The 18971-nt window shown below is 38.0% G+C and overlaps 1 protein-coding gene across 9 annotated transcripts in view; it reads left to right on the forward strand.

The window, feature by feature from the left end:
• The window catches only part of AP3B1 (adaptor related protein complex 3 subunit beta 1), a 230528-nt gene that overhangs the window by 156287 nt on the left and 55270 nt on the right, over nucleotides 1–18971 (forward strand). For 2 of the 9 annotated variants that reach the window (XM_044777964.2, XM_070517893.1), the window contains 2 exons: nucleotides 1060–1174; nucleotides 10214–10320. In XM_044777964.2, coding sequence (XP_044633899.2) covers nucleotides 1060–1174; nucleotides 10214–10320 — 222 coding nt within the window. Of the gene's footprint in view, nucleotides 1–1059; nucleotides 1175–10213; nucleotides 10321–10429; nucleotides 12773–13656; nucleotides 14172–18971 lie in introns of those variants that run through there. The other 7 variants (XM_044777972.2, XM_044777968.2, XM_044777970.2 and 4 more) reach the window with 7 other exon arrangements.

An 18971-nucleotide genomic window follows, 5' to 3' on the forward strand; every position in this document is an offset into this window, starting at 1 on the left:
TCCTCAAAAAAAAAAAATTAAAATAAATACATAAGTAAATAAATTATATACGTGTATCTTGAATGAACAAATGATTGAATAAACGAACAAAAACATTTTAGCAAAAACTTAAATTTTGACTTTTAATTTGGGCAGATTTAATATAAAGTATAGATTATAAAAACAAGTAACTTGACCCAAATACATCCATTTAACACCTTAATCTTTGTCATTCTTTAATTCTTTGTAATGTTACTGCTGCATTTAATTTATCTTTTTTTTTTTTTTTAAGATTATGCATCTTTTCTGAATCTAACCAAACTATGAACACCTCAGGCTTAGAGACACTGTTTTCTAGTCCATCATTATCCGTGTTTCAAAAATATCGTAGACTGAATAAGCAAATCTGAGGTGGAGGAAGCCCTAGTTATATGTAGATATATTTGAAATACTTATTCTCCCCAAAGGAAAACAGGAAAGAAAGTAAATAAATTCCTTTCAACCCTAAAGAACAAGAGCCTGAAAGTGTCCTTTGTAGATTTTAATGAATGCCTTTGGCAACGGAAGTCTGATGCAGCCCACTGTTGTAAGACGAAGTACCCAGTACAGTGCCTGTCACAAATGACCTTTTGGAAAGGCTAGTCTGCACAGCCTGGCAAAGCTTTGGAGCTGAGCATGTATTTGTGCATTTCTTTTTCTTAAACATGTTTAAAATTATTTTCAAGAATGCTTGTAAACTTTCTGCCAAAGAGCCATGTTACATTTTTATGTTAGCAAAAGTTGTCAGATTCTGAAATAATTATTTACCTTTACATTTTCTTCTGAAGGGCCTTTATAATTTTTAAACACAAATATTTAAGAACAGCTAACAGTTTGCAAGGTGGAGAAGAAATGCTGGATGCTAATGGAAATAAAAATTTTGACTCAAAAAAAACTTCGTGTAACCATACAGAAACTTAATTTGATTTTTTTTTTTTCTTAGAAGACTAAGCGGAGGAGAAACTTTTCAAACGTTAAGGACTACTTCATAGATTTTTTAAAATAGAACATGCAATAAATGAAGTATTTCTTATTTTATAGGAGAAAGAAAAAAAAACAAAGCAAGATAGAAATCGTCTTGCTACGGATGTTTCCCTTCTAGATCTGGATGACTGTGAGTACTGGGATGCAAGTGTTCTTGTTCCGTGTTTAGTAGGTTAGTTTTTATTTTTATAGTACTTTTCATTTATGCTTCAAAACATAGCGTCTATTGTGAAAGATTTATAGATGAGTAAGGCAAGAAAATTTTAGAAGTCAGTTCTGCTGGCATCATTATCTTTCATCTGTTCAGTGTATCAGTTTTGTTTCACCTGAATAAATCTAATTGGTCAAACAAAAGTGCACCAATTTATTTTAAGAGCTTGCGTTACTAATTCATACTTGTTTCAGTAAAGAATCATCCATATCTCACAACTTGTACTTTGTTAAATGTTGGTTGTGGGGACTGAGACCTCTAACCTGAGAAGAGTGACTGGAGATACAGTGGACAGACCATCGTCCACCTGCCACATTTTTGGTGGCAGCAGAAATGGGTACCAGGCTTTGGAGGCCAGTGTGGCTGTACCTATCAATATTTTAACTGCAAAAAATCCTTGTCCCAGCAACTCTACTTCTAAGAACTTGGAATCCTACAAATATACTTGCCCAAGTGTGCAGAGGTGTATATTCATCATCTCCCCTTAAATCCTCCTGCTCTGTGAGAGAGAGAGAGGAACTAACTTTGTTAGTAGGTGGGTTTTGCCCTAGAAGAAGAGTGGCAACAAGTGAGATTTCGTGAATATTAAACTGCTGTCATTGTTCAGTGTAATGTTTCCATGCTAGAGATGAGTGATATTTGTAGGTTGTCTCATTCTGTCGTAGAGCCGTTCTATTTCTCTTCCTTAGCTGGCCTATCTCCAGTAGTTGTGGCAAATTCTTAATATGCAGAAATTAAAATGTATAACAGAGAAATACTTAATATAGAGATAATATTAAAAATTAAGTTGAAGCCAAATTTGAATAATTTTTCACCTATTGGCAAAGATTTGAAAGTTTACATCATTTTTCAGCTATTGGCAAAGATTTTAAAGCAACATCCAGTATTGCTAAGGTTTGGAGAAACAGGTACCCTATGATAGGAATATAAATAGGTGTAGCTTTTTAGAGTCATTTTAGCAATATCTGTCAAAACTTAAATTGCACATACCTTTTGACCTAGCAATTCTTTTCTAGGAATTTATCCTACAGATAAACTAGCAAAATGAGATCTAATTCCATCCTTGTTTGAGATAAGACTTTTTAATTTAATGGCTTAATTTTACAGTTGAAATCCCCATTCCTAGGTATCTAAGACCTTAGATGATCTGACTCCTGCGTACCTCTTATCTGCTCTGCTCCTTTGCATTTCTGATATGGACCGGGCTCGTTCTTGCCAAGGGTCTTTGTTCTGCTGTTCTCTTCTAAGAACACTTCTAAGAACACTAAGAACGCTTCTTGCAGATCTTCTGATGGCAAGCTGCTGCTTATCATTCAAATCCCAGCTCAAAAGTCACCTTCACTTTCACACCTGCACTAATGACTCTTGATTGTCTTCTTGTCATTTTTCACCATCTGAAACTATTTTAAATATGTTTATTATTTGTTTATTATCTGTCTCACCCAACAAAGATATTGAGTTCCATAAGAGAAGGATCCTTGTCTGTCTTGCTCACTGCTATTCTTAGTACGTAGAAGCGCACCTGGTAGATAGTGGGCACCCAGTAAATATTTGTTGAATTAATAAGACAGTGCATAGGCATACAGTCATGCATCGCCCAGCAACAGGGATGTGTTCTGAGAAATGCATTGTTAGGTGATCTCTTCATTGTGCAAACATCACAGAGTGTATTGAAGGGGAACAAAATTTGCCACCCCAAAATGTGTCTCTTTAGCATGAGGATTATTTTAGGCTGATTATTTTTAAGAAACAGAAGACTCAGACAGTTTCTCTTGTTGCCTCCGCCTTAACTGCCTAAAAGAATTCAGATAAAAAACCCTGTCTCAGGAAGCGAGCCATCACCTTAGCATCATGGGAACTAGGTGCAGACAGGGAGGAAGCGAGAAGAGCCTGTTTGTGGGCTCCCGTCTGTGTTCTTCTGTTTCTGTGGCCAAACAAACACTTGTTTTCCACATGTTTGATCCTTTTCACCTACCTGTGAACTGCCTTCCTTCCCTTTGAAGTCCCCGACTCTCCCCGCCCCCAACATCTTCTTTTGTCTTTAGCTGAGGACGGTATTTAAGGTGAGGGCTTTGGCTGTTTTGGTGAGCTTGGTTTTCCTGGGTTTCTCTCAAGTATACATGTTACTAAACTTTTGTTCTTCTTCTGTTAATCTGCCTCATATCAATTTAATTCTTAGAGCACCCAGAAGAATCCAGAAGGGTAGAGGAAAATTTCTTCCTCCCCTACGGTACAGACACAAACCTAGATGGTATAACCTATTACACATCTAGGCTATGTGGTACTAGGCTCTATGGGACCCCCGTCATATATGCGGTCCCTTGTTGGCCGAAATGTCATGATGTGACACATGAGTGTATATAGAAATTTCACTGTAGCATTATTTATTATAGCAAAATCCTGAAAACAAACAAAATGTCTACCAATATAGTAATACAACTGTTGACAAAAATGAAGCAAATCTTTGTGTGCTAATTATGTAAGTATGTATCCAAAATATTGTAAGTAAAAAAAAAAGTACATATAAAACATGATTCCACTTGTGTAAAAAAGGAGTAAAAGAGGAACTATATCCTGCACCAAACACAAACATGATTGTACGTCGTCTGTTTCTGGGAGGCTGTGGAAGAAACGGTTAACAGTGCCTGGCTCCAGCCCCTTTGGGATGTAGGACTAAACTAGTAACAGAGGAGAGAAAAAGACTTTTATTTTATATTTTATGTCTTTCTGTCACAATGAATATTTTACATGTATATGTAAATTTTACAATTAAGAATTTAAAAGGTCTAAAATTGTAAAAGAATAGCAATCAAGCACATTTAAAAAGAAATTGAGTAAATGTTATGAGGTACTGAAGTGCACTAATTATATTTTCTCCTTATATTTGACTCTGTATTTCCTGGCACCTAAGGAAAAAAAGAGAAACCTGTAAAATGATGTAATTTTTATTGTTTGATTCTTTTTAAAAGCATGTTTTTACATGTAGAAACAAAAGTTTTCTTAAATATTAAGTTTTAAGAATTTAAATGGAGGATTTTTTTTTTTAATTTTATGGGAAATTTCATCCCAATTTGCATTTATCTTAACTCAACATAGGATATATTTGTTTTAATATCCAAGAACTGTCTTTTAAAAAAGCTTTTATAGTCCTGCATTTGTCAGAAATGACGCTTGAAACTCTAAGTCTATTCAGCAGGTGTTTGTAGATTATCTGCTAAGTGCAAGGTACTGTGCTGGGTGCTAGAGCAGATAGAGCTAATTTAATCATTCTCTTCCAGAGACAAATCTAGTCCGGGACATAGACACCTGAACAAGTATTGTGTAAGAGATCTAGTAATAAAGGTGTAAAGTATGGAGGAAAAACAAAGGGAAGGCAAAAACCAGTTAAGAAGCTGCAGAAGCCTTTTGGAAGAAGTATGATCTGAGCTTAGAGATAAAGCAGGTGGAGTGTTATGGGAGAAAAGCATTGATGATAATGGTTTTTAAAATACTGACTTCATCATGTGCTGCTCATTAGCCTACAATGGTTCTCCCGTGTCCATGGCAAGCAGTTTGTTGATCAAAAACTAAAAAGTCACTCTCCAGTGGCTTGAGTTCTCAGCTGTGAGAGTTAGATTAATTTTGAAGGAAGACACATCCTTATGTTTTATCTAAGAGGCACATGGTAATCCACAGAGGTTATTGGTTCAGTACATGCTGCATACCAGGAAAACTGCATGCTGAATTTCTGTCTCCATTCAGAAAACGTCTGTGGAACACTCACTATGATCTGAGTAATCTGCTACATGCTAGAGATCCTAAATGGATACAGCATTGTCCCTATCCAAGGAACTCTCAGTGTGGTGGAAGAAACATATAAATTGGCAATTAGATTGCCGCATTATAAATGAAATGAGAAAGAGATATGCACAGAGGCTGTTAGGTGTTGGGGTGCCTAATCCACCCAGCAGTGTCAGGCTGTCACGCCTGAGCTGAGGATGAGTGAGAATCAGCGAAGCAGTGGGAGGCAGGAGAAGAGAGTGAAGCAGTAAAGGCGTGGAGGAGAAAACAGCTGCTACTACCCGGCATAGTCGTGGGCCCTCGCTAAGGAAGCAGTCCAGCTAGTGACACTGGCAGTCAGCCGGCTCTGCTACACAGCAGTCCTGTGAGTTTGTAAAAGTGATTTGGGTCGCCTAGTTGCGTCTGTTGAGGGGATGTTATCAGAAGCACAGTCACTAGTCCTGGTATGGCCTTTAATCAATTAAACGAGTTAATTTCTTTGGGTCTTATTTTATTCATTTGTAAAATGAGAAAAAAAATGGGTGAAAAGTTTCTGCAGTTCCCTTAGATTATGAAATTGTATGACTGTATTTCATGGGGTCAGGTGATAATACGTTAGAAAATATTTATGCTAAGGGGACCGGCCCCGTGGCCGAGTGGTTAAGTTCGTGTGCTCCACTCTGGCGGCCCGGGGTTTCGCCAGTTCAGATCCTGGGCACGGACATGGCACTGCTCTCCAGGCCATGCTGAGGTGGCGTCCCACATGCCACAACTAAAAGGAGCCACAACTAAAATGTACTGGGGAGCTTTGGGGAGAAAAAGCAGGGAAAAAAAAAAGATTAGCAACAGATGTTAGCTCAGGTGCCAATCTTGAAAAAAAAGAAAAGAAAATATTTATGCTGGGATAATATATGGTCTAATAACAGACTAGGCTTAGAGTAGCAATATGCATTCTTTTTCCGGACATATTTTATATTTCTGGAAATTAAAATGTCTTTTAGTATACCATATGATCTTAATAGGGTGATCATATGGGGCTGACACGATGGCTCAGCGGTTAAGTTCACACATTCCGCTTCAGCGGCCTGGGGTTCACTGGTTCGAATCCTCGGTGCGGACATGGCACTGCTTGGCAAGCCATGCTGTGGTAGGCGTCCCACATAGAAAGTAGAGGAAGATGGGCACTGATGTTAGCTCAGGGCCAGTCTTCCTCAGCAAAAAGAGGAGGATTGGCAGCAGTTAGCTCAGGGCCAATTTTCCTCAAAAAAAAAAAAAATAGGATGATCATAAAGCAGCATAATCATTGTTGTTCTCTTAGAGGAAATGTAAACCTATGTAATTACACTATTAGTACAACTAACTGTCCTTTTATCAGCCAGCAGTATTCATGCTTCAGATAAGCCTTATGAGCTGTGATATCATACCGTTGAATAAATTGTCGTGGAGGCAGTAGAGTGGAGTGGCCACGGGTACAGTGGAGGAGCTGGGCTGTCTCAGTCTGAATTCTAGTTCTGCTACTTACTAGCTGTGTTACCTTGAGCAAGTTACTTAATCTCTCTTTGCTTAGTTACTTTACCTATAAAACTGAGATAATAGTAATACTTTTTATGAATATTAAGAGGACTAAATGAATTGATAAACGCCGAAGCGCTTAAAACTGCTTGGCACGTGATGAGCGTTATGTAAAGGTGAGCTATGCTGGAGAGGGTGATAATGCCGATGCAGCAGCAGTGAAGTGCATTGAACAAGTTTTAAATAACTTTGTATTAAACCATTATATATTAACAATTTTACAGGAAAATTTTGATCAGAAGAATAATTGTATAGTTATTTTATTAAATATACTTTAATAAGGAAAAAAGTGTTCTATACAAAGTTTTTAAAATAAAAAGAAGAAAATAAAGTGGATTTGAATCCAAATACCCTGGATTCACATTGTAACATATCAGTTCAGGTTCTTTTCATATGTAAATCTCCTCCCAAAATTGGATCAAAATGAGGTCCTGTTTTATCCTTTGCTTCTTTCTCTTTTCATCGTACACGTTCCTTTCCATGCCATACATATTCTTTCACAACTTCAGTTTTAATGACTGCGTGTATCCTTTATATTGTTGTAATAAATTCCATTTAACAGGTTTGCTGTTGCTGGAAATTTAACTTGTTTCCATTTTTTTGCTGTCATAATCAGTGAAGCACTACGCGTCATCATAAGTATATTATTACATTATCTCCATGACTGTTTCCTTAAGATAAATTTCCAGGAGTAGATTTTCCAGGACAAAGGCTTTGAAGAATTCCCTTGTCTAAAATTGCCTTCCACAAAGCTTATACCAACTTACACAGGATTAGTATGAGACTGCCGGATTCTTTGTACCCTTGCTTATGCTGAATTTTGTATCTAAAAATTGTGTTTGCCAATTTGATAGGTGGGAATGGTATCTCATTTTAATTTGTGTGCCATCTTATTATTTTTTTTAAGCTACGTAGAGTCATTTTGTTTCCTGCACGTTACTTAAATCCTTCAGCATAGTCAACTGGCCTCAGAATCCAATTTAGGGTAAACTTTCAGTGCTAGCTTTCATCTTGCCAGACCTGTAAACAGATGAGTAATCATTTCTGTAATAACAGAGCCTCTGTCTTCTGAAATGACATTAAAAGCCTGTCTTTGTCTTTTTAAGAGTCAGATTTGCCTGTGGTGTGAATTTTCCTCTCTTATCTTTTGATGTCCTTTTCCTCTCTGTCTTTAGCCAAGCCATAGTTGAAATCAGAGGCTATTTCTTACTCAATTTTTATTCCTAATGTGGGCGTCTAATATTTTGGATGGGTGGATGGACAAACGAATGTACAAACATGGATTTAGAACCCACCAGAAAAGTTAGCTGTTGCATGGAAAGGCCACATATTTAGATGCAAGTTAAAAGGACCAGGTTCTAGTCCTACAGTGGTTCTGCCATTCACTTGTTTTATGACCTTGGCAGGCTTAATCTCCCCGTGCCTCAGTTGACAATGTCTTTAATACGGATGCCCTTTCTGCCTTCTCACTGCCGTTATCTTACTTCAGCCCTTTTCACGTCACGCCTGAACTATTGTAAATTCTTCCTCACTGCCCAACCCACTGCCCCTTCTTCAGGCTGTTCCGTATACTCCGATCTGATCAGTCATCTTGCAGTACCATATATCATCTCATTGCTTTTTTGGGTAGATTTTTAACAGTTCCCTTTGATGTATAGGATTAATCCAACCTCCTCAGCTTTCCAATGTCCCACCTCTTGGCCTTTCTTTACATTTTCTCATCCAGTCATTAACCAGCTGCTTGTTCCTTCCCTCTTATGCAGATCCTCCCCTTACTTAAAACCTGGCTTCATTCCCTCCTATTCACGAAGGCTTCTCTTGCTCAGGGATTAGGTACCACAATACCTAACAACATTCTGTGTCTGTATCCCCACTGATCGTTTTTTTTCCAACTCCCTATGGCACTTGGTACAGTGGTTTTTGACATAGGTCTGGGGAATCCTGAGGGTTGAAGCAGTGCTCAGGCACACTGAAGGGGGCTCCATCCCTCCTCCGCCCATCTCCACTCTGCTTCTTCTGTTTGATCTGTTGAGATTTTATTTAAGATTTCCTTTGAAACTTTTCTTCTTTTGGCACTATCATTTGTGGACTGTATTTTTGCTTTTTTCCTCTTCAAGCGTGTGTATCTTTTGTTTTCAGTTAGGTTGTAAGTTACTTGAAGACAGGGACCTTATCTTGAACTTCTTTGTCTCTCCCTTGCTCTCTTGTTCAAGAAATATTTATTGCTAACTTTATGAATTAATATTTGTTCTGCCTAATTTATGGGATGTTTTAAGACTAAAATGAGAAAAAGATGCTTTGAAAAGTGATGTCAAATTGAGTAAATGTAACTACCTTTATAGTGTTATTTTGGAATGAGAATTTGTTGGAAGCTAAAACTTTTTCCACGTTTTAATTTATCTCATTCAACAAACAGCTGAGCAATTACTAAGCCCTAAAAATTCGTACATTAAAGTCCACTCACACAGACTAGTAGAAATAAAAACATGTAAAGACACGAGTTTTGTGTTGTGAGAGAAGTGCCCTTACAGCAGCATGTGCAAGTGTGTCTGGAGCAAAGGGGGCGCGTTGAAACTGGGTGTAGGTGAGTCAGGGTGTGCTTTCCCTCTAAGTGGCATCGTAATGGAGAGAAGTTCGGTGGAGAGCAAGGCAGAGAAGTCTGTCTAGGCAAAGGGCATAGAACATAAAAGACTCAAAGATAGGAAACAAGATCTTGGGAACTATTATTTAGTAGAGCTGGAACGTAGGAGTGGCTGATGAAATTGAAGATAAGCTAGACCTGTGCTGCCCAATATGGTGGCACTGGCCACACGTAGCTACTTAAGTTTACATTAGTTAAAATTAAAAATGCAGTTCTTTAGTCATACGAGCCATATTTCAAGAGCACAGTGGGTGTGGGTACTAGTGGCCACCATGTTGGAGAGCACAGCTATAGAACATTTCCATCATCATACAAAGTTCTGTTGGGCAACGCTGAGCTACATCATGGAGGACCTTGCACACTTAATTAAAGAGTTGGGCTCTTCTTGTAGGCAGTTGTGAGCCTTTAAAGAGTCTTAAGCAGGATAGTGACATCAGATTTGCATTTTTAAAAGAAGTTGTCACATTTTCAGGTGTCTGATCTCAAGTATATAGGAGTTTTAGAATCAGTTAAACATTTCTGTCTAGCACATAGTTTTTGCTGACAGAGTATAATTAAAAGGGAAGTAGGCAGCTTGGGACCCTGTAATTAGTGCAGTGGAGAATCAGATAGAGAAAGGATCTAAACACCCTTGTAAGTCTTCCGGCTCAACTGGAAAACTCTCTTGAAAGCCATTGTTATTCTTCATATTAGTCTGAAAAACCTGTCCCTTTGGCTTTTTGTTTTTGTGAAGTTACCGGTTGATGAATGTTTGTGATAATGTTATGTGATAAAAATTTTCAAAAACTATTACTCAAGACATTTATATCCTTATTTTGTTATAGGATTTGGCATTATGTTTTGAAAGCTAAGACTAATAACTGCCAAGACTTGATAATAACCTGACTAAATCAAGATGTTAAATAGAATTGTCATAGATTTATTAATCAAAGTAATTTAATTAGATTTACTAACAAAATAAAAATGTTGCTTTTCATAATATAAATTAAATTTCATGCATATTTGCTAATTTGGGCCGTTTCTTACAGTTAACCCAGTATCCACTCCAGTTGCACTTCCCACACCAGCTCTTTCTCCAAGCTTGATAGCTGATCTTGAAGGTTTAAACTTGTCAACTTCTTCATCAGTCATCAGTGTAAGTAATTTTCAAAATATATTAGCTCAGTTTTCAAATGATGCTATTGCATCTTTTTTATTAAAATGCAAATAATTGAAGTTTTTTTTTTTTCCTTTTTCTCCCAAAGCCCCTCGGTACATAGTTGTGTATCTTTTTAGTTGTGGGTCCCTCTAATTGTGGCATATGGGATGCCGCTTCAGCATAGCCTGATGAGTGGTGGCATGTCCACACCCAGGATTCAAACTGGCAAAACCCTGAGCTGCCAAAGCGGAGCATGCAAACTTAACCACTCAGCCACAGTCCGGCCGTGAAGAAGATTCTTAGTGTTGCACAGTTTCTCCTCTAACAAGTCCAATTCAGATCTGACCTTTTAATTTTGTAAATATTTTTTTCATTTGCTCCACCCAAACGATTATCCTCTCAATTTACTTCTGCATGTTTCCTCTCAATTTACTTCTGCATGTTAGCCACATTTAATTATCATGTGTACATTTTTGTCTGGTACTGTTGTATGTCTCCAACATATAACATAAATTCTGCCATAAAGAATTGTTGTCTACATTAACGGACTTTCATTGTCATAATCCTTCTATTCCTACCACGTGGTTCATTTACCATAGGCTACTAAAAAGACCTGTTTTCATTTAAAAACTCAGGATTGTTTTTCTCTTTGCATTATCTTCATACATTTATTTATATGCCTTGGTGTCTCTAAGAAAATTCTTTAATGTTATTTATAGGGTGTGACTGAAGTGAGGCAAGAGGCTTGCGTATCTAAAAACAGTGCCAAACCATCAGCCTGTCATAATAGCTGAAGCTGCAATAATTTTTTCAGTGTTAGCACGTTGGATCCACTAACCTTTCACTCTAAATCAAGCGTGCTGCCTAGGATGTATAATTTCTTGATATGCTTGACCTCCTGTTAATTTGTTGTCAGAAATCTGACAAACTAAGAGGCAGAACAGCAAGTTCTGATGGGAGCACAGGTAGCTAGCATGGATCTGGCGTAACAACGCTTCCCAGGGCTGGCTGGGCACTTCAGGGTACAGAATTGGTGATCTGAGCTGCCGGGGAACGTAGAGCTGCTTCTGCCCGAAGTGGGAAAGTGGAGGACCTAATTCCTGTAGATTGTTACAAAAAATTCCCCCTTCAAAGCACATGTGCTATCAGGGCCATGCAGTGAAATACTCAAAAGAGCTCTCTGCGTTTCTGTTCAGCTTTGGTCAGCTCACTTAGAAAGTGTAGGTGAAAATTGTTAAGCTTATAATGTTTTTTTAAGCTGTAGAATATGTTTCTCTCTTAACTACTCAGAAATGAGTAAGAACTGTATTTGAGATTTTAGTCTGTCCTTGTTGCTAAAAGGAAAAGATGTATTGAGAGAGATGAGGGAAAGCCCTGAAAACAAGCAGTTAAGTCTTTCATTTATTTAAGTAATAAATATTTATTGGGCATTTGTGGTAGGCTGTAAAGAGAAAGTGGTAATCAAAAAATCTATAGTGAAGCAGTTAGTCTTTGAGGGGAAAGGAGGCCCCTAAAAACTTGGCAGGCAGTCAGTGAGAAATAACTTGGACTCTCCTATCGGATGACCAGGGTGCGAACCCCTGCCTTGCCGCCTTAGCTGTGTGACCTCGGGCAAATTGGTGAATAGCTTTCCTGCACCTCGGTTTCCTGTGAAGATAGAGTCTCACAGTATTGTTGTGAGATTAATGAGATAATAAATGTAAAGCTCTTAGAACAGTGACGTGCACATTGGCATCGCTCAGTAAATATTAACTAATCTTTTTGGAAGTGTTAATGATATGCGATAATGGGCCCTGGGTAGACTCTCATACTTTCTTAGCATAAGAAGAATGCAGTTGAGATTAGAAAAGCTTATAGCAAATTTCCTTTCATCACAAAGTAATTGAAAGACTTACCCTTTTCTACTAAGGAAAATATTGGGATGATCTCTTCAAAGGGAAACAAAAGCTCTCCATCCAAGGAGTGTGCAAAGAAAGGCCAGCCACACGGTGCGGCTGAGGGTCGTCCCCACAGCTAATAGAATGATCGAAGAAGGAGCAGTGAAAAGAATGGCAACGGAAGGGAGTAGAACTTGACACAAAGAAAAAGTAGAACTTTGGGAAGTGGGACCTATAGAAATAACCTGAATATTCTGGTGCAGAATGGCCCAGCTCCTGATCTTACCTCCGGCCCTCAAAACAGTACTTTAAAAAGACAATGAATCAACCAAATTCTAAGTTTTCTCATATGTGTATGAATTTAGCAAGAAGTGGACTAAAGACATGGAGGAAAAATCAAAGGAAAACTCTCAACAATTACACCCTCATATAATGGTATGGGACCTCAACATATATAGGAGCCTTTTGGATCCTGAAATGAAATTCTGAGATAAGAGGACATCTGTAATTTTAAAATCAACATGTTGCCCAAATTGAATAGAAAGAAGAAATAAAATTAATTTACAATAAAGTAATAGTTATATGGATCTGTAAATGCTTGACCGGGGCTGCACTAGGAACGTGGTGAAGCAGTTACGCGATGCTGGCACTCAAGTGCTGCCGCCGTGGATGTGGCAGCTCTGGATGCAGACGCGTACAGTGTGTTGTATTAGCAGCTCAGCTGCTGTGGGTTGTGGTGTTACCATCAGTAACATAATTTTCCAAAACATTGAACAATTTTTCTGGTAGTTGCACTCCTGGAAAATTGAGTGTATTAAAACCTTGCCCCCAAAAATGCTTTGTACTTATATGTAGTGTTGTAGGATCAGGTAATTTTAAACAAGCTTTTGCCTCATGAATGTCCAAGACATTTGAAAGTTGTGAGGAATGTGGTGTAAGCTCTATTGTGTGGATCTGCCCTGTTCATTGCAGGGCAGCTAGCGTTCCTGGCCTTCACCCCTTAAAGCTAGTAGCATCCTTTACTGTCCCTTCCTCCAGTCATGTGCCAGCCGCAAACCTTCAGAGCAGTATAGGTAGCAGGTAAAGGTACAGCTCTTCGGCCAGACTGCCTGCGTGCAAAGCAGAGCTCTGCCACTTTGCAGAATCAGCGACCTTGGGCAAGTCAGTTTACCTCTGGGTGCCTCGAAGTTTTTCATCTGTAAAATGAAGATGATAATGCTACCTATCTCATAGGGTGGTTGTTATATGAAATGCTTCTAACAACACCTGATACACATTAAGCACAAAGTAGTTCCTGTTATTATTTTTTATTACATTATTATTACAACTTTGTAAAGGAAGGAAAGTATGACCCAAGAAAATTGTTATCTTTCTTTATAAAGGCTACAGATGGGGCCAGCCCAGTGGCGTAGTGGTTAAGTTCTCACACTCTGCTTTGGTGATCTGGCGTTCACAGGTTTGGATCCCCAGTGCAGACCTACGTGCCACTCACCAAGCCACGCTGCAGCAGCACCCACATGTGAAATAGAGGAAGTTGGCACAGATGTTAGCTCAGCAGCAATCTTCCTCACCAAAGAAAAAAATGGCTACACATAGACATTCTTAAGCATGAAAATAACTGTCAGTCCTTCTTGAAAGAAAAAAAGAGGGGCCGGCCTGGTGGCGCAGCAGTTAAGTGCACACGTTCCACTCCACCGGCCCGGGGTTCTCAGGTTCCGGGTCCGGACATGGCACCGCTTGGCAAGCCATGCTGTGGTAGGCATCCCACGTATAAAGTGGAGGAAGATGGGCACAGATGTGAGCTCAGGCCAGTCTTCCTCAGCAAAAAGAAGAGGATTGGCAGCAGTTTGCTCAGGGCTAATCTTCCTGGGGAAAAAAAAAGAAGAAAAGAGGGTGGGGACACTGCTTATTGTCGAAACTAAAGGATGATTCAAACTAATAGAATCAATATCAATGGAATTGATAAGTGACAAATAAAAAAAATATAAGAAACCAAAACTAGTAGGTGAGGAGAGAAAAGGATGAGGAAATGCCTTTTAATCATTTCATTTCTTCATAGTAGGAAATGAATCAATAAATGCAAAACTGAAACAGCTTTTGTTTTTGTTTTTTAATGAGACTCAAACTTCTAATTGGTTTATATATGCTCAGAGAACATTTATCTGAAGATTTGGAGGTTTGTTTTTTGTTTTAGTTTTCTTTTAGTTTCTTTTTCTTCAATTCAATTAAAGTAAGATTATAATCCCATCTGTGGGATACTTTGTCTGTTTCTCTGTGTGTCTGTCTATCCGTGCACATTTACAGAGATGTTAATCCCAGGTAATATTAGTTCCTCTAAGCGATATGATTTGGGGATGACTTGTTGCTTTCTTTTTGGTACTTTTCTATAATGTTTAAGTGTTTTATAATGAATACTAATTGACTTTTTGAAACAATAAAATTATTACTATAAAAATGGATGGAAGATACAAAACAGGCAAAATTAATTTATGATATTAGATGTCAGAATGGTGATTAGCCTTAGGAGAGTTAGTAATTGAAAGGGAACACAAGGGCAGCTTCTGGGGTGCTGATCATGTTCTGTGTTTTGATCTAGATGCTGCTATGTGAATGTGTTCAGTTTATGAAAAAAATCATTGAGCTTCGCACTTAAGATATGTTTATTTTTCTGTATGTATATTGTACTTCAATAAAACATTTTTAAAAGTGGACAAAAGATCCATAAAAACATTCATAAAAGAGGAAATATAGATAATAGATACATGAATAATGTTCAGTGGTAGTAATGAATAAATGCAAATTTAAAGAACCATTTTGCCTGTGACACTGGCAGAAATTACAAAAACCAATATCCATTATTGGTGAGGGATGCAAGAAGAAAGCATTATACACTGCTCCACTGATGAAAGTATAAAGTGGTACATCATTCTGAATGGTAATTTGGCCTTCTATATAGACATTGAAATATACAAACTCTTTGGCCCAGTAATCTCATGTCAAGATTTTTCTTCTAACAAAATAATTAAAAATTCAAAAATTTATGTGCATGGTTGTTTATAACCTCAATGTCTAGTAATAGGAGAATGATGGTTACATAAAGTATGGCAGAGTCAAATTAAAGAATGTTGTACAATCTTTATGTGGTTTTATTCAGTACTTTAATGAAATGAGAAAATATATGAAGTGATAAAATGGAATACAAAATATTGTGTATATTATCTCAACTTTGTAGAATTGTACATTCATACTGTGTTCTTAAATATAGAGAAAATAAAAGATTAGAAGAAAATGCATTGAAATTATAGAGGTTTTCTGAATGATGAGATTTTGAATGATTTATATTTTTCATTATTTTCTAGACTTTCTCTAATCAAGGTGTAATATATCTGTTACCAAAAAGCAATCTTTTTTTTTTTTTTTTTTGCTGGGAAAGGTTTGCCCTCAGCTAACATCTGTTGCCAATCTTCTTCTTTTTTCTTTTTCCTCCGCAAAGTCCCAGCACATAGTTGTTGTTATAAGTCCTTCTAGTTCTATGTGAGCTGCCACCACAGCATGGCTACTCACAGATGGGTGGTGTGGTTCCGTGACTGGGAAATGAACCTGGGCTGCTGAAGCAGAAAGCGCCGAACTTTAACCACTAGGCCATCAGGACTGGCTTAGCAATCATTTTTAATAGAAAGGGAAAGCATGTATACAAATGACTAAGATTCATTTTTATTGACATCTAGTGTCTAATGTCTGTCTTTCTGAATCACTACCACTAACAGTTGGGCGAAACTGAACAAGTCATTTGGTTTTCTCAACTCTAAAATGTTGGCAAGGTAGATCTCCAGCTTCCTTTTAACTTTAATATTCTGTGAATCTATGAACCGAAGATGGAATTTTGAAGCAATGAAAATAATTAGGCTTGGATGATTTGAGTAGGTTTGTAAAAATAAGTAGATGAAATGTTTCTTAGCTTATATGATGACTTCCTAGTCCATAGATGATTTTTATTTATTTCAGTGGATTATTTAAGTTTGTTTTCCTTGTGTATTTGGCATAATATGGGTAGATTTTATTTTTTGAAATTACCAAAATATTAACAATGAAACCCAAAGAATCGTTCCTTTTTCACACTATTTTTCAAGTGAAAAATTACACTATTTGTTCTACCCTTTGAATTATATATTCAGAATACAGAGATTTTTAAACATAATTCCTAATAAATATTATTATCATTATAAGGAAAGACCTTATTTTTTCAAAGTGTATGATAACAATGATGTATAAACACATTATTTGTTTCATTCTTACATGAGACTAATTGGCAGTTGGCTAACAGATGGCTAAAACTGAAGAAACATTTTAGTTCTTGCTGTTGTATTTCCGAGAACAAACTGAATGTTTTAGTGAATTATTAGTGAATTTTTTTATTTGGTTATTGTTTGACTAAGAGTTTCTCAAGCGTTACACGTCAAGCCCTGGGAATTCAGAACCAGCAGTCCTCAGGATGTTAGGCTTCTGGAGGGAGTGAGGAAAGAGAGAGGAGGGGAAGACAATTTGTGTGTAAGCGCAGATGTGAGCTAGGATGAAACTCTTCGCTTCTGGTGAATTGGGAATGTTGGTGGGAAACCACAGTCTTTTCTGCTTAGGTAACTTTTTGTGTACTGGGGGTACAAAATTATTAAAGTGAATTCAGCAGTTAAAGTTACCTCTGAAAACTATTTTCACCTCTTTTCTGCTGATAAACATCAGCATGAAAGCTTGTCTCATTTCTTTGCATTTTTTATGTTTCTTCTCGAACTAATTGTATAAGAAAGTTTATTAATTTGTTTACTTAATATTTAAGATTTATCTTTCTATGGAAAAATGACTTCTCCTAACCACAGGTCAGAAGGTTTGTGTGGGAATATACTTTAGAGTTCCAGCTTAAAATACCAAGAATCATCCAGAAAGGCAGGACAGCTTTTAGGAAATTCATTGAATTTGGAGCCCAAAGACCTGGTTTCCACCCTTGGCTGAACTACTCATTATCATTGTGACCACGAGCAATTCTTTGACTTGTGTAAACTTCAACTTTTGAATTTCTAAAATGGAAATAATACTTTCCCTAAACACTTAATTGTGTTTTATGAAAAGCAAATGAAATAGTTGACCCACAAATGTTTGAATTCTATTCTGTGGCTCTCTTGTGGAGTGAGAAGAGAGAAATGAGGATGGAGTTCTAGGAAACATGCTTTAAGAGGCAACAAAGGAAAAGGCCAAGTAAAATGAGTCAAAGAAGGGGGTGAATTGTAGAACACGACAGCAGGAAACTCAGAGTTTAGAGAGGGAAATAGACAAATCATTACATTGTAGTAAGTGCTTTTCTAGAGGTACAGGTCTGCTAGGTGCTACTGGGTGACAGAGCTTAGAAAAGCATGTACACCTGTGACCTTGGAGCTGAGTCTTGAAGAATAGTAAGAATTTGTGTAGATGGCTGGGGTAGAACAGGAAGGGCGTCCCTGGCAGAGGAAGTGGTGCATGGGAAGGCTTGAGGTGTGGACAAACTTGAAGTATTAGAGAAAGAGTAGTTCAATGCGGCTGAAGTGTGTTGCACCTACAGGTTGGAATAACCAAGTATGATGCTAGAGAAATTTGTTGATGACATACTGTCATGGGAGAATTGTAGTAATGATTCCTTAACTCATTTTTTGCAATCTTTTTATGTCACAGTACATAGGGAAAAGTGATATTTGTGATGTGCTCTGGGATTAACAGAGAATGCTGTAGGACATGGGAGGCACCCAGCCCGGGAGCTCCAGCCAACACAGGCCCCACCTGGCCTTCCTGAGGACTAATGGTGGGGCAGCAGCACAGCATACCTCTAACCCATCTGTGGCACATTAGTGAGGAAGCACTGACTTAGCTGCCATAATGTAACAGATTTGATCTTTGTGGATCACAGTCCCTCAGTGGAATTTAATTCTGGAGAATGCAGGAAGCTTCACTAAGAAACGTGATCATCATAAAATGCAAAGGTAATATATTGAGGTATAGTAAGTAATTCCAAGAACAGTCCGTGAAACAGAAACCAGAGTTGCAAAAAGAAAAGCCCATTCTGACACAATATGCTACTCGGAGTTAGTCAGACTCCGTGCTAAGGCCACAGTCCTCCAGACTGCTAGGTCAGCCCAAGACTACTGAGGCCAACTGCAAGTTTTGGGGTTTCTTAATGCCACCCTCAAGTTTGGTAATTCACTAGAACAACCAACAGAACTCAGCAAAGCACTGTACTTAGGATTACAGCTTTATTGTGGCAATGGGATACAGATTAGATCCAACCAAAGGAAGAAACACATAGAGGAGATTCTGCATGGGTTCCAAATTCAGAGCCTCCGGATCACCCTGTTGACATCAAAGTGTGGCAATATGTATGGAATATTGCCAACTAGCGAATCTCACCAAGCTTAGGTCTCCATAGTTCTTATTGAGGCTTTATTACATAGGCACAATTGATTGAGTTATTGCCACATAGCTGAACTCAATCTCCAGCCCTCCCCTCCGGGTCAGGCTGACATCAGTGGCCCGAAGGCCCAACCCTTTAATCATGTGTTTTGTTTTTCTGGTGTGGCCAGCCTCCATCCTGAGTTGTCTGCTTAGCATCACTTCATTGGCATAAACTATCACCAGGAATAATGAAGACACTCCGGTCGCTCAGGAAATTCCAAGGGTTTAGGGGATACCTCTTGAGGTAGGACACAGTTCGGATCTCTCTTTCAGAAAGACGAAGTTCCTTACTGGATGTAT

This window comes from Equus asinus, chromosome 9 (genome assembly GCF_041296235.1).
Source record: "Equus asinus isolate D_3611 breed Donkey chromosome 9, EquAss-T2T_v2, whole genome shotgun sequence".
NCBI classification, from domain to species: domain Eukaryota; kingdom Metazoa; phylum Chordata; class Mammalia; order Perissodactyla; family Equidae; genus Equus; species Equus asinus.